General features: G+C 40.5%; 1 protein-coding gene across 3 annotated transcripts in view; it reads left to right on the top strand.

Annotated features, from left to right (window-relative positions):
* SLC4A4 (solute carrier family 4 member 4) overlaps positions 1-12,537 on the top strand; it is a 260,171-nt gene that overhangs the window by 138,415 nt on the left and 109,219 nt on the right. For 2 of the 3 annotated variants that reach the window (XM_067557014.1, XM_067557013.1), the window contains exon 7: positions 8,819-8,895. In XM_067557014.1, the coding sequence (XP_067413115.1) occupies positions 8,819-8,895 (77 nt within the window). Of the gene's footprint in view, positions 1-2,240; positions 2,337-8,818; positions 8,896-12,537 lie in introns of all 3 variants that reach the window. The other variant, XM_067557015.1, reaches the window with a different exon arrangement.

Here is a 12,537-nt window from a genome sequence, read left to right as displayed (position 1 = left end):
TGGCTGTGTTTTTCAAATCCGTTTTCATATTTGCTTTCATTAAAATTACTTAGAGATTTGTGAAATGTATGTAAAATTCAGCATTGTAAGAGGGGGAGATTTTGAAAGGCACAAATGGGAGTTAAGCACCCACCTCCCATAGACTTTCTGTGGCAGCTGGCTACCCCTTTGTTCCTTTTGAAAAACTCACCCAGGATGACCCTCTCTCCATTACAGGTGCTGGCACAGTTATTCTGTTCCCAACTGATTTGTTTAATTACTGCCTTTAAAAAGACAAAGTGATGATTAAATTGGCCAAAACACTGTTGAAGTTTAAAATCTTTCAATGGCAAAGGTATGCAATAAATGCTTTTATTTATAAATGTGTAATTAGGGTTGAGACTTGGTCTTGCCCAGCTAACACTGTATACAAGATGATCTTCCCCCAGAAATCATTTTGCTTTGATTGGATCCACTGATATGAAGAAGGCCATGCAAATCATAATGATTTTCTCTGTATTTTGATGGAGGAGGGTAAAGGTGGACTTTTCATTTCAAGTACTCTATTGCTTCAGTGAGAGACAGATAATGATCAAAAGCAGACAAGGCAAAAGCTCTGCACTTGGATCTTGTTGGCTGGAGCTACCAAAAGTTGCTCTTGCAAAGGCACTGTCCTTCATTTCTCTTCATAAGATGTACAATAATTTCAGCCATAGCATAAAAATGTTTAGGTTTGAAATGTTCGTATCCACCCTGCATCTCGTTTTGCTAAGCTGACTTTGAGTGTTCTTCGTGTTAATTCTAATGTTCCCTTTCTGATCACTGAATATGGCATTATCAAGAAAGACAGAGCAATAAACAGTATCGGCATTGGATTTCACAACCAATCTTTGGCCATTTGGCAAGGAATTCTAGTCTTGACATTTTAGAGGCTTTTGAACATCTAGTTAATGTATGAGCCGCGCACAGGACTAGAAGACAAGGACTCCCGAGTTTTTAATCCCTGCTCTGACACTGACTCTGTGTGCCCTGGCACAAGCCTGTCTTAGTTTGCCAGTGTATAAAATGAGACAGTTTGCCAATATGTAAAATGCATTACACAGGCACATGAGGATTAGTTAGAAAATGCTCACCAGTGTTTTTGAAGCTGAAAAGTGCAATGCACTAGGAATTGTAGCCATTATTTAGAGGACTAGTGTTCCTTCTTGTCCAAATCTGAAATAACGACGCTATGAGAGCCAATAACTTGCCAGATAAATGAGTAAATCTCAGTTAAAATGAGCAGAAAAAGGGCAATAGAAAATTGGGCAGGGGGGTGCCTGTTTCTGCTTAATAAATAATGTCATGTTACAAAGAACTGTGTGAATTGTGTGTATATTTTTTAAATATCTAGTGCACATTATGTAGAGGGTTGCCAGGAGGAGGAAACTGAGTTAGGCAGTTTTTCTCTGAGCTGGCACACAAGTAGTTTGCAAGTAGAAGTGTTTAAAATAACCACGTTGATTGTACTGCTTCTTATAGGCTAGAATGTGTTCAAGAATACTGCAAAGAATGACGGATGTTGATGATGGAACATTTTTTCTCTTTAAATGTTTTATTGTACAGTACAATACAGCTTTCTTTTGTATAGTGTCTTTCCTATACCCTGTGTCCTGAGTCTCTGTACAGAGTTGAATAATACAGGCGCAAAGTTAAATAACAGCATAGAGAAAGATATTAAGGAAGAAAAGAGATGTTTTGAAGTAATATTTGAAAAGAGCAGGAGATTTAGTCATTTGCGTTATTTAAAGTGCTATAAAATGGAGTATATTTACAGAACACTATTTGGTATATATCTGGCTAGGTGCAGTGGCCAAGATTTTCAAAGCTGGGCTCCTAAAGAGAAGTGAGCTGATTTTTTCAAAGGTGCTAGCCACTTGCAGCTCCTATTGATTCCACTGGGAGCTGGGACTCAGCGCTTCTATAATTCAGGCTACTTCTATTTAGGTAGCTGAATTTGGATTTAGATGCCTAACTTTAGGCACACAGACTTACAAATGTTGATCAGTATGTGTTAACCTACAAGACACGGTAACCAAGTGCTGAAGAGTGGGGTTTGGGTGTGTAACAATGTGAATGTTCAAACACTGTCTTTCCTAACTTGCTTGTGCAATTGCTTTCGCTTTTTTTTTTTTTTTTTTTAAACATCTTAACTTTGCTCTCTTCCTCCTCCTCGCTGCCGCTCTTGTCTCCTGCTCTGTTTTCTTCCTGCAACACTAAAGCACGCAGCCCACTTGAGAGTTCTGTGCCCTGCCTAGCAACCCGCACATTGGATGATGAAATCCGAGTGCAGCGCAGCCCCAGCGTGGGATGGCTAAGTAAGTGAATGATCGGGGGCATGGGGAGGAGGGTGAGCCAATGCAGGTGGATGGGTTTGTTTGGAGAAACATAGAAAGGGGGAACACTTAGCAGCTGAAGTTCTTAAATATGCACTGCCATATTAATAGCCAAGAGAGATTGGAAATCCTCCCTCCGTAGACTAGATGCAGTGCTAGCTGTTTATGGATCCCTGGGCTGTGTTTTCCTGCTCTTTTCTCCAAGTTCCATCCTGAAGTGGTGAAAGGGTTCAGGTTTCATTCCCACTCAGACTCTTGTCTCTTTCCTAAGTCAGCCAGCAAAATTGCCCATGAGAGACAATGACTGTGGTGGTTTTGTCTTGGAGACATCTTCCTATTAAGGATCAGACTGAGACCACCAACTCATTCAGTAAGTCACTAAACAGCCAACCCATGGTAACACCTTCCAGTCGGGAGCAAAGTCAGATTGTCACCCTACATGCGAAAGGCCCTCTAATCTCATTAGCCATCCCTCAAAGCAGGTCATGCTGAAGAACTAGATTTAGTAGGTTACCTATTATGTATGTATTTAAATATCAGATTATTATTAAGCAAGTTTTTAATAAGGTTTGGCAGTTGTGTAACATATGACAAATGCAAAGTTTACATATTTTATTTAAGTTCCTTACAAATGAAATATGTGTCTGTGTAGGTTTCCCTATATCACAGAGCTGGCAAAACTCAACAGTAATGAGTTGAGCTTGTTCAGGGCCTGTTTCTACCACTGCTCCTCATGTTGTCTTGCTGCTTTCAGTGGAACTGTTTGCTGAGCAAGGTACCATCAATGCAATAATGGTAGAATTAGGCCCTTTACAAGCAATAGCTGTTTTTAGCAATCCTCAAATGTTTGAATTGTGAGCATTAATTTGTCAGAAAAATGAAAGATAACTGCACACCCTATTAGTGAAATGAAATGTCAAGTTGAATAGGTTTTGGTTGGTTTATTTTTTGTGCTAGCATGTGATTGTATAAATCCAAGGAGGGGGCTAACATTACTGATGTCACAGAAATGGTGAGGTGATTTGGCCCACATTCAGGAAATCATTCCTATTTAGCAGAGCATTTAAGCATATGCAGCACATACTTTAAAGATAAACATGTGCTTCAGAGCTTTGCTGAATTAGGACTCTAATGCAGAAATTCTTTCCCCTGCCCCCCCATCTAATTGCATAGAAGAGTGAGCTAGTAGGGTTGATATAACAGGGTTTCTTGTTCCTCTGCTTCCAGACTCTTCTTTGTTTACATTACACTTAGCTGGTCACCTGAAGGTTGCATTTTTCCCCCCGCTCTATTTTCTGTTTTCTCTCTTCTTTTGAGACAGCATTGATAGAGTTTTTAGCATATTGTTTCTATATTGTATTTATTTCAGTGGCAGGACACCATTGGGTATGAATAACATTGTGTTACTTCAGGCCAGGCACATGGTCATTTATAGAAATTTCTAGGGCTCCATTTCTTTTTGGTTGACACAAAACCATGGAATTCTTGTGCAGTGTTGGCAATTTCCCAGGAAAAATTAGTTTAGGACAGGATGCTGGTAAATACCAGGTTACACCTGGCTTAAATGGGGAAATGGGGGAAAAAATAACATCAGTGTTCAACAGGCACAGAACAAATCTTTTCAATCTTTGGCTACATCCATTCAAAACTGAAGAATAGGCTCTGTCCATCCACTACATCAAAGTTAGTCTTCTGCTATGGTGGGCCTGGACCAGTAGTCTCCAATTCTGCACGCTTCTGATTACTTAATGCTTCAGGCCTACACCTTTGCACTCCTGTCATGTTTATATAATCAGATATTTTTTACTTTTATTTATATAATATAGAAAATGGAAATATGAGTCATGACATATATACAAACTTGAGCAGGAAAATACCAAACCAAAATATATACAGACATTCTGATGTTCAGTATAATAATTACATATATTAGTATTACAGCCACTGCCATTTTACGTTAATTTAGGGCTGTACAAATAAACCCACGAATCTACTGCCTTATTTAACCACAATTTGAATATGTAACTAAAATGAAGTGTAATGCGGTGTGCCTTAATGAAACAGTTTTTTATAAATAGAAAATGCCTTCAATTGGGACTAATTTTTCACGGGGTGGTAAAAACAATGTATTGGTTAAAAACTGCCTCTGTCTATCCCTGCTTTTGTGGCAACATTGGTAAGGATGCCACATGCTACTAACAGAGTCTACTCAAGTTTGTATTTCTCTAGCTGTTGATTCTACCTGTTTGGTGGTACTTTTTTGGTTGCACACTTTTTTAACACAAGCCATTTAAGTGGTGCTAGTTTTTGCTTGCTTTTTTATAAATTATATTTCTTCTTCTTTCACTCCACGGTTCACCACTCATCCTTTCTGCTCTTTAGTGTGCATTTTCCTTTCTTGTAGCAAGTGACACCATTCATGTTTTACAGCTTTGCTTTTCCTACAAGGAAATACTCCTCTTCCGTGAACCAATGGAAAAATTCTTAGATGTAACTCGTGCCTGTACTGGAAAAACAGCCTGTAGGAAACTGGATCTTAGATCAAGGATAAATACAATTCTGCTTAAAGATCTTTTAGTGACTTGAGGTCAGGTTCACCTCAGTTGGAGCAGGGAGGTGCAAACTGGAAACTGCAGCTACCTGAACCATAAAGTCTTGTATTTTTGAATGTGGATGGGTGGGAGTTTGAAGTCCTTACTGCTGCTTCCTCTTAGAGATGCCTCTGAGGTAGGGCAACTGCAGCTTCCTCTGGGGATTTTATAGGAATCTGGCCAGTGGAAGATGTAGAGGAGGGGAGAGGCTGAACCAGCACATTGCCCTGCTTAACATGGTCATGTCACAGTGACCTTGCTCACTTTTTGTGTCAACCTGGCCCTTTGCTGGTTCCCTGGGTGGAAGGGAGGTTGTGGTAGCATTGTGACACCATAACCTCTCCCTGGTAGTCTCTGCAATGAGCCTGCCATTGTGGGGATGTTACATTCAGACACGAAGCAGTTGCAGAGGCTCTGATTGCATGAAATGGTGGATTGCCCTGCTTGTCCTTGCAACAGTTAACTTTAAGGTGTCCATGCAGCAACACTGTTTTTTGACAGAGAAATTTGGTCAGGTCCATACATGCTGCATTTGTGGGTATGCTATTCTGGGACTCCTGAAGCACCTATATTACTCAGCAGTCTTTTTGTATTTAGGGGCTTTTAGGTAACTTCTAAAAACAGGACAGTGCATGCTGAGATGGAGTTCGTAGGGTCAGCTCAACTGGTACAGATACTACGCTTGCTGCTTCCCATCCATGCTCTGAAGAGGCCAATGTAGAGAGCACTGATTGAGCCTGGCTTGAGTTGAAGACCTTGACCCAGAGTTTGACACCAATGCTTGTAGAATGTCTTGGAAGACTGTTGCGTGTGGACATGAAACTTGCATAAGTGTTGCAAGACCAAGGTGTTGTAGCAAGTCTAAGAGAAAAAAAAATTGAAGACAGTTGGCAGTTTTTCAAAGAGACTTTATTAAGGGCACGAGAGCAAACTATCCCATTGCATAAGAAAGACAGGAAGTGTGGCAAGAGACCACCCTGGCTTAACCAGGAGATCTTAAGTGATCTAAAAGTCAAAAAAGAGTCCTACAAAAAGTGGAAACTAGGTCAAATTACAAAGGATGAATATAAACAAATAACACAAGTATGCAGGGACAAAATTAGAAAGGCCAAGGCATAAAATGAGATTAAACTAGCTAGAGCCATAAAGGATAACAAGAAAACATTCTACAAATACATTAGGAGCAAGAGGAAGACCAAGGACAGGGTAGGTCCGTTACCCAATGGGGGTGGCGGGGAAACAATAACAGAAAATGCGGAAATGGCAGGGGTGCTAAATGAATTTTTTTGGTTTTTACCAAGAAGGTTGGTGACAATTGGACATCTAACATAGTGAATGCCAGTGAAAATGAGGCAGGATCAGAAGCTAAAATAGGGAAAGAACAAGTTAAAAATTATTTAGACGAGTTAGATGTCTTCAAGTCACCAGGGCCTGATGAAATGCATCCTAGAATACTCAAGGAGCTGACTGAGGAGATATCTGAGCCATCTTTGAAAAGTCTTGGAAGACAGGAGAGATTCCAAAAGCCTGGAAAAGGGCAAATATAGTGCCCATCTACAAAAAGGGAAATAAGGACAACCTGGGGAATTACAGACCAATCAGCTTAACTTCTGTATCCTGGAAAGATAATGGAGCAAATAATTAAGCAATCAATTTGCAAACATCCAGAAGATAATAGGGTAATAAGTAACAGTCAGCATGGATTTGTCAAGAACAAATCACGTCAAACCAACCTGATAGCTTTCTTTGACAGGGTAACAAGCCTTGTGGATTGGGTGGGAGGCAGTAGATGTAGTATATCTTGACTTTAGTAAGGCTTTTGTTACTGACCCGCATGACCTTCTCTTAAACAAACTAGAGAAATACAACCTAGATGGAGCTACTATAAGGTGGGTGCAAAACTGGTTGGAAAACTATTCCCAGAGAGTAGTCATCAATGGTTCACAGTCATGCTGGAAGGGCATAACGAGTGGAGATCTGCGGGGATCAGTTCTGGGTCTGGTTCTGGTCAATATTTTCATCAGTGATTTAGATAATGGCATAGAGAGTACACTTATTAAGTTTGCGGACGATACCAAGATGGAAGGGGTTGCAAGTGCTTTGGAGGATAGTATTATAATTCAGAATGATCTGGACAAACTGGAGAATTGGTCTGAGGTAAATAGGATGAAATTCAATAAGAACAAATGTAAAGTACTCCACTTAGGAAGAAACAATCAGTTGCACACATAGAAAATGGGAAATGACTACCTAGGAAGGAGTACTGCAGGTCAGAGTGGACCACAAACTAAATATGAGTCAACAGTGTAATGCTGTTGCAAAAAAAGTGAACATGATTCTGGGTTGTATTAGTAGGAGTGTTGTAAGACACGAGTAGTAATTCTTCCGCTCTACTTGCTGATTAGGCCTCAACTGGAGTATTGTATACAGTTCTGGGCGCCACATTTCAGGAAAGATGTGGACAAATTGGAGAAAGTCCAGAGAAGAACAACAAAAATGATTAAAGGTCTAGAAAACATAACCTCTGAGGCAAGACTGAAAGAACTGGGTTTGTTTAGCCTGGAGAAGAGAAGACTGAGGGGGACATAACAGCTTTCAAGTACATAAAAGATTGTTACAAGGAGGGAGAAAAATTGTTGTCCTTAACCTCTGAAGACAGGACAAGAAGCAATGGGCTTAAACTGCAGCAAGGGAGGTTTAGGCTGGACATTAGGAAAAACTTCCTAACGGTCAGGGTGGTTAGTCACTGAAATAAATTGCCTAAAGAGGTTGTGAGATGTCCATCATTGGAAATTTTTAAGAGCAGGTTAGACAAACACCTGTCAGGGACGGTCTAGATATTACTTAGTCCTGCCATGAGTGCAGGGGACTGGACTAGATGACCTCTCAAAATCCCTTCGAGCCTTATGATTCTATTTGTTGTCAATGTCTCTCTTTGGTTGCTGTTTGATTTTTCTTTTCTTGTGATTGACTGTTCTTGTTTAAAAAAAAAAAAAAGGGGGGGGGGTTTCTAATATAATTTTAGAAATGAGTGAAGGTTTGGTTGTTTTTTAGTTTGGCAAGTTATTTACTCATCTCTGCTGCAGTGTCTGAAAACATAAGGTTCAACTGGAATAATTGTCCATAAGCTTGCGCACAATTGCTGTCTGGCTTTGCTGCCCTGAGGTCTACTTGGTTACTTTACTGACAGTTTAAGGGTGAGCAATGTGCATCTTGTCAATTACTTCTTTGAAAGAAAAGTTAAGTCCACCTACTTAAACTGTTGCCCTCTGTCTGTTGGGTAATTTCAGTCAGCTACCCTGTTGATTACTGTGGTTTACACCAAGTTGACGTGCAGATAGTTTTCTCTTCTGTTCAGCAGTCTCAGAATTAGCCTATAGTTGAAAGGGAGTGTCAGTTAACAAGGTAATTGGAAGAAAAGTAATTTCTTCTAAACAGCATCAGCTGATAATATAGACAAGCTGCCAATATGCAGTGTTGATTAAACCAGCCACTCAGTCAGATTACTGAGAAAGCTTCCTATTTTGTTAGCTCGGGAAACTACTGTAGGAAGTGTCACCTGTTGGACATCTCCAGGAGCAGTGCTCCAACTCTGGTTTTTGGAAGCACCTTAAACTTCAGTTTATTTATGTTTCATACGTAGTGGGGGAATGTTGTAGACCAGATACTATTAATCTGTAGTTTCTTTCTATTCCCAGTGCCACTTTGAGCTCTGTAAAGCAACCTGTTTCAAGCTTTAAAATATTCTCCAGTTTGGCCTAGTACCCTGCCCTCCTCAGCTGCCCATTGGAAGGTAGTGCTATAGCCTGGCCCTCTGTGTCCTTGACTGGGTTGTAACAGATGCTTTAACTTGTATTGACCTTGTCCTTACAGGCAGTCCAGCCATGACTCATAGAAACCTGACTTCCAGCAGTCTGAATGACATCTCTGACAAACCTGAAAAAGAGCAGGTAAGCTTCAAATTTGGACTTGATTTGAAGTTGTACAAGGAAAGGAGGGTTGGTGAGTTTGGAGGAAGAATTTAAACCATAAAACTGGAGTGTAAGAGATTGGGCAAGAACCAGGTAAGTAGATGGGTCAGGTGTTCCGCACAGCCCGCTTACAAAATGCCCCATTTGTAATCGTCAGCCATTTATAAAGTAGCAGCTATGGTGTTGTCAAGGATGAAGCAAGCACTGCTTGTGCTAGCTTTGTGGTGTGACTAAGAGATCTGGCAGCCACATTGCCGATTTACTGGCTTAAGCACAAGTATGTTGTCCTTTTCCTTGAGAAATGAATGAGTAACATCCAGCTTCTTATTTTCTCCAGCTTTCCTCTTCATGCTGAAAGAGAAATGCATGCTCTCAGCCTAGGTTCCACACCACACTTCATAGTAGGTGGTGGGGCTGAGAGCTTGTTTGACTAACAGAATGTGCACTCCATTTGGCGGGTGATAGATTTCTTATCAGTGATTACTTCAAAAATGCACATTTGACTGAAAAGACCAAAAGGGCTGAGGGTGGAAATAATAGAGAGAAACACATTTTCCACTCTAATCTCAGTTTTAAAAATCTGTTAATAGTTATTTCTAAGAAAGTTTTAAAAAAGAAAAATATTTTTTTTGCAAACTATGCAGTTTTGTCAAAGCCGAATCATTTTGTGGGGGTATTTTGAATTTGAGAGAGAGCAGGGAGACATCCTCAGTATAGATGGGTTGGGGATCTGCCTGGGAAGGTTGGAGACCCAGCTTCAAGTATTTGCTTTGCTGAATCAGAGGAATTGGGGATGAGGAACTCTGCTGTGATTCAGGCAGAGCAGAAACTTGGAACAAACACACACACATTTTTATTTATAGAAAGAAACATGAGGCTAAGTTCTGTATATAACAGGAAAGGCAGCAATGTAATCCAATGTGAAATGTTTTGTAATCAGGTCCCCCATATATTCAGTAGCAAGTTAGACCTAAATACTGCAACAATCTCCTCAGTTGTCTGCAGCACAAGCATGCTGAACTTTGCATCACACTGAAATTTCTGTGGAAGCACCAAGCAAACCCAGAAAATAGTTTTTTTTTAAATTGAATTTAATATAAAAAGAAATAACCATCAGTGCTATTAATAATGTATTATTCCAGATCTCACTTTGGGAATGTCCTACCATTTTCAGTGTGCAGTAGAATTCTGTATGGACAATGACTGTCTGTTTATAGTGAAACACTGCTGGGTTTAAACTAACTTGTTCTAAAATGTTTTTTAGTTATTTAGCTGATGTCCTGGTAATGAGCTTTTCACAAGAAAACTCTTGCCACATAAGTTTGTCAAAGTTAGCCCAAGAAATCACCTTGTCCTGGACTTCAGTTATATATTGGCTCATACTTCTGCTTTGATAAAATTGGTGAAATTGTGATGATGCCTTGTAACTTTCTTGAACTAAGCACTTACCAAGCAGCCCAAGAAGCAAGGAAATAATTCATGATTTAATGACAACAGGGCATGTAAAAAGAACTGATTTTCTTGCCTTGACAGCTGAGTAGCTATCTTTCATTATTTCGGTATTCTGTATGGAGGTCTGACAGTTCACAAGGCTATATGTTGAAACGTGATTTTACTTAAATAAATAAAAATGGGGGAGCCTCTTTTTTGTTTGTGCGTGTCAGAGACCAACCTAGCTTTAAACAGTGACCTACTGAAGTTTGTTTATGGCATGTTACTTGGCTCGAGACTGGAAATACAAATAAGAAGGGAGAAATCGTGTTTATGTGTTTTAAATAATGAAAAAGTTTTGGACTAGCTTGTGTTCTCTTCTCCTGCCTATTTATCTTTTTCTGCTGGGTAGGGTGAAAGAGTTAATAGCATAGTAAGATTATAACCAGAACATGGGTTAATCTGTGTTCCAGTAGGCTCTTATTAAGCAGAAAAACACCTGGGGAAAATTCAGGGATCTGGAGAAAAGTGTATTGTTTGATCTCTGTTCACAATGAAGCTGTTTGTTTGTTCCTCTGAAGGTTGTTTTTTTTGTTCTTTTCTAAAGGAAATTTAGTGTTGGTGAAAGGTTTTTGAGTGATTGCATTGTAGCTCCAAACCTCTGTTTAATCAGAGAACAGGTATGACAGAGTCAGTGGTATTGTGAGCTTTGCTACTCAATACCGCATGTCTTAGCCCCAATTTGGTGGGAGATGGCACTGTCTTTAGGGTACCTTTCCTCTTCTTCTTCTACAGTGTTTGTTCCCTTGGTTATTTCTTGGTGCAAAGGAGAATTACATAGTTAATGTATTTTCTTGACAGTAAAATTATCAGCTAGGTGAGAATGACTCAAACTCCTTTAAAATGATGGTTGCTGGCAATCTGCCACTGCTTATTTGAATAGAGCTGAGTAGGATTATCTCTTCTGAGATTGCTAAGAGCCATGCTAATTAGTGCCAGGTGTGATCTTGTTCTTTGGGACACTTGTCCACTAGAAACTGGATTATGGGAACCTTATTTCACTTGGCCCCCAAACAGTCACTGTATCTGCTAATATCTGTCAGTAACTGCTGGCCTTCATATGAAAGGCTCCTTATCCAACTATCAATCCCTTGAACCAGCAGGTCTCAGCCTTTTCCATACTGGGGCCCTGCAGCAGTTCCCTCCCATGTATCTGGGATGCCCTCCGATTTAGTAACGAAGAACAGGGGGTCATGCTGCTCCAACACCAATTTCTGACTCTTCCCCCCCAGGGGATTGCACCGCCCCCCAGGTTGAGAACCTTTGCCTTAGACCATACAATCTCCCTATTTCTCTGAAGTTCTCATGTGGAGATCAGTTTCTTCCGGGCAGCCAAAAATGGAGATGGACCCCTCACATATTGATGTGCACACCACACTTCCAATGGGTCTTTCCTCCAACTTGGAAAGTCAAACTGGACTAGGAAGTGGGTAATTCCTTTCAAACTTCGGGAAAGCATGGAGCCCTGGGCAGTGGGGAGGTGAATTCCAGCACACACGACTGGAGTTCTAAAAGGAATAGTGTAACTGTCACAAATGCTTCACTTCTACATTTTGTATTTCTGACAAACTGAGAGGTTATATACACTTCACATTAGGAATGAACAGATGAAGCCTAGAAAGAGTCAAAAGAGGACACTGTAGCGGGGGACAAACGCAATCTGCAAAATGTGACATATGTTGGTGGTTTATTCACATGCTGCTGGGCTGCTTTTCTCTCCTTGGAGTCGTCCTGCCTCTGGCTGCAGCAGTGAACAATGGTCATCTGGGCCTGGCAATTTTCAGATGGCCTAGATGTTTTCAGAGACTTGGGAGAAAGAGCTGCCTGAGACACTGTCTGCTGCAATTTGACTAAGAGTGCTAAGGAACCAAGACCTGATGGCAAAGACAGAAGAGCTGTGAGAGGCTGTTAGTATTGTATGGAATGGCTGCACTTGCGGTATGGTGAGTCGGCAGTCCTACTGCCAAGAACATCACAACAAAACCAGAGTTAATGTATCTGCCAGCATATAAAGCAAAATAGTACCTAGGCCAGGGCTCTCTAGGCAGCATCTTAGTGGTATCCAGGTATGTTTTCTTCAGGTTCTTCTGCAGCAACATCAAGGGCTGCTCCCTATGGCTGCAGAAGTAT

The sequence above is a fragment of the Emydura macquarii genome, unplaced genomic scaffold (assembly GCF_026122565.2).
Source record: "Emydura macquarii macquarii isolate MOO-44397 ecotype Brisbane River unplaced genomic scaffold, CSIRO-AGI_Emac_v2 contig_1790, whole genome shotgun sequence".
Taxonomy (NCBI): domain Eukaryota; kingdom Metazoa; phylum Chordata; order Testudines; family Chelidae; genus Emydura; species Emydura macquarii.
Note: the sequence above shows the minus strand (reverse complement) of the source record. Positions and strands in the feature narration are given on the sequence as shown.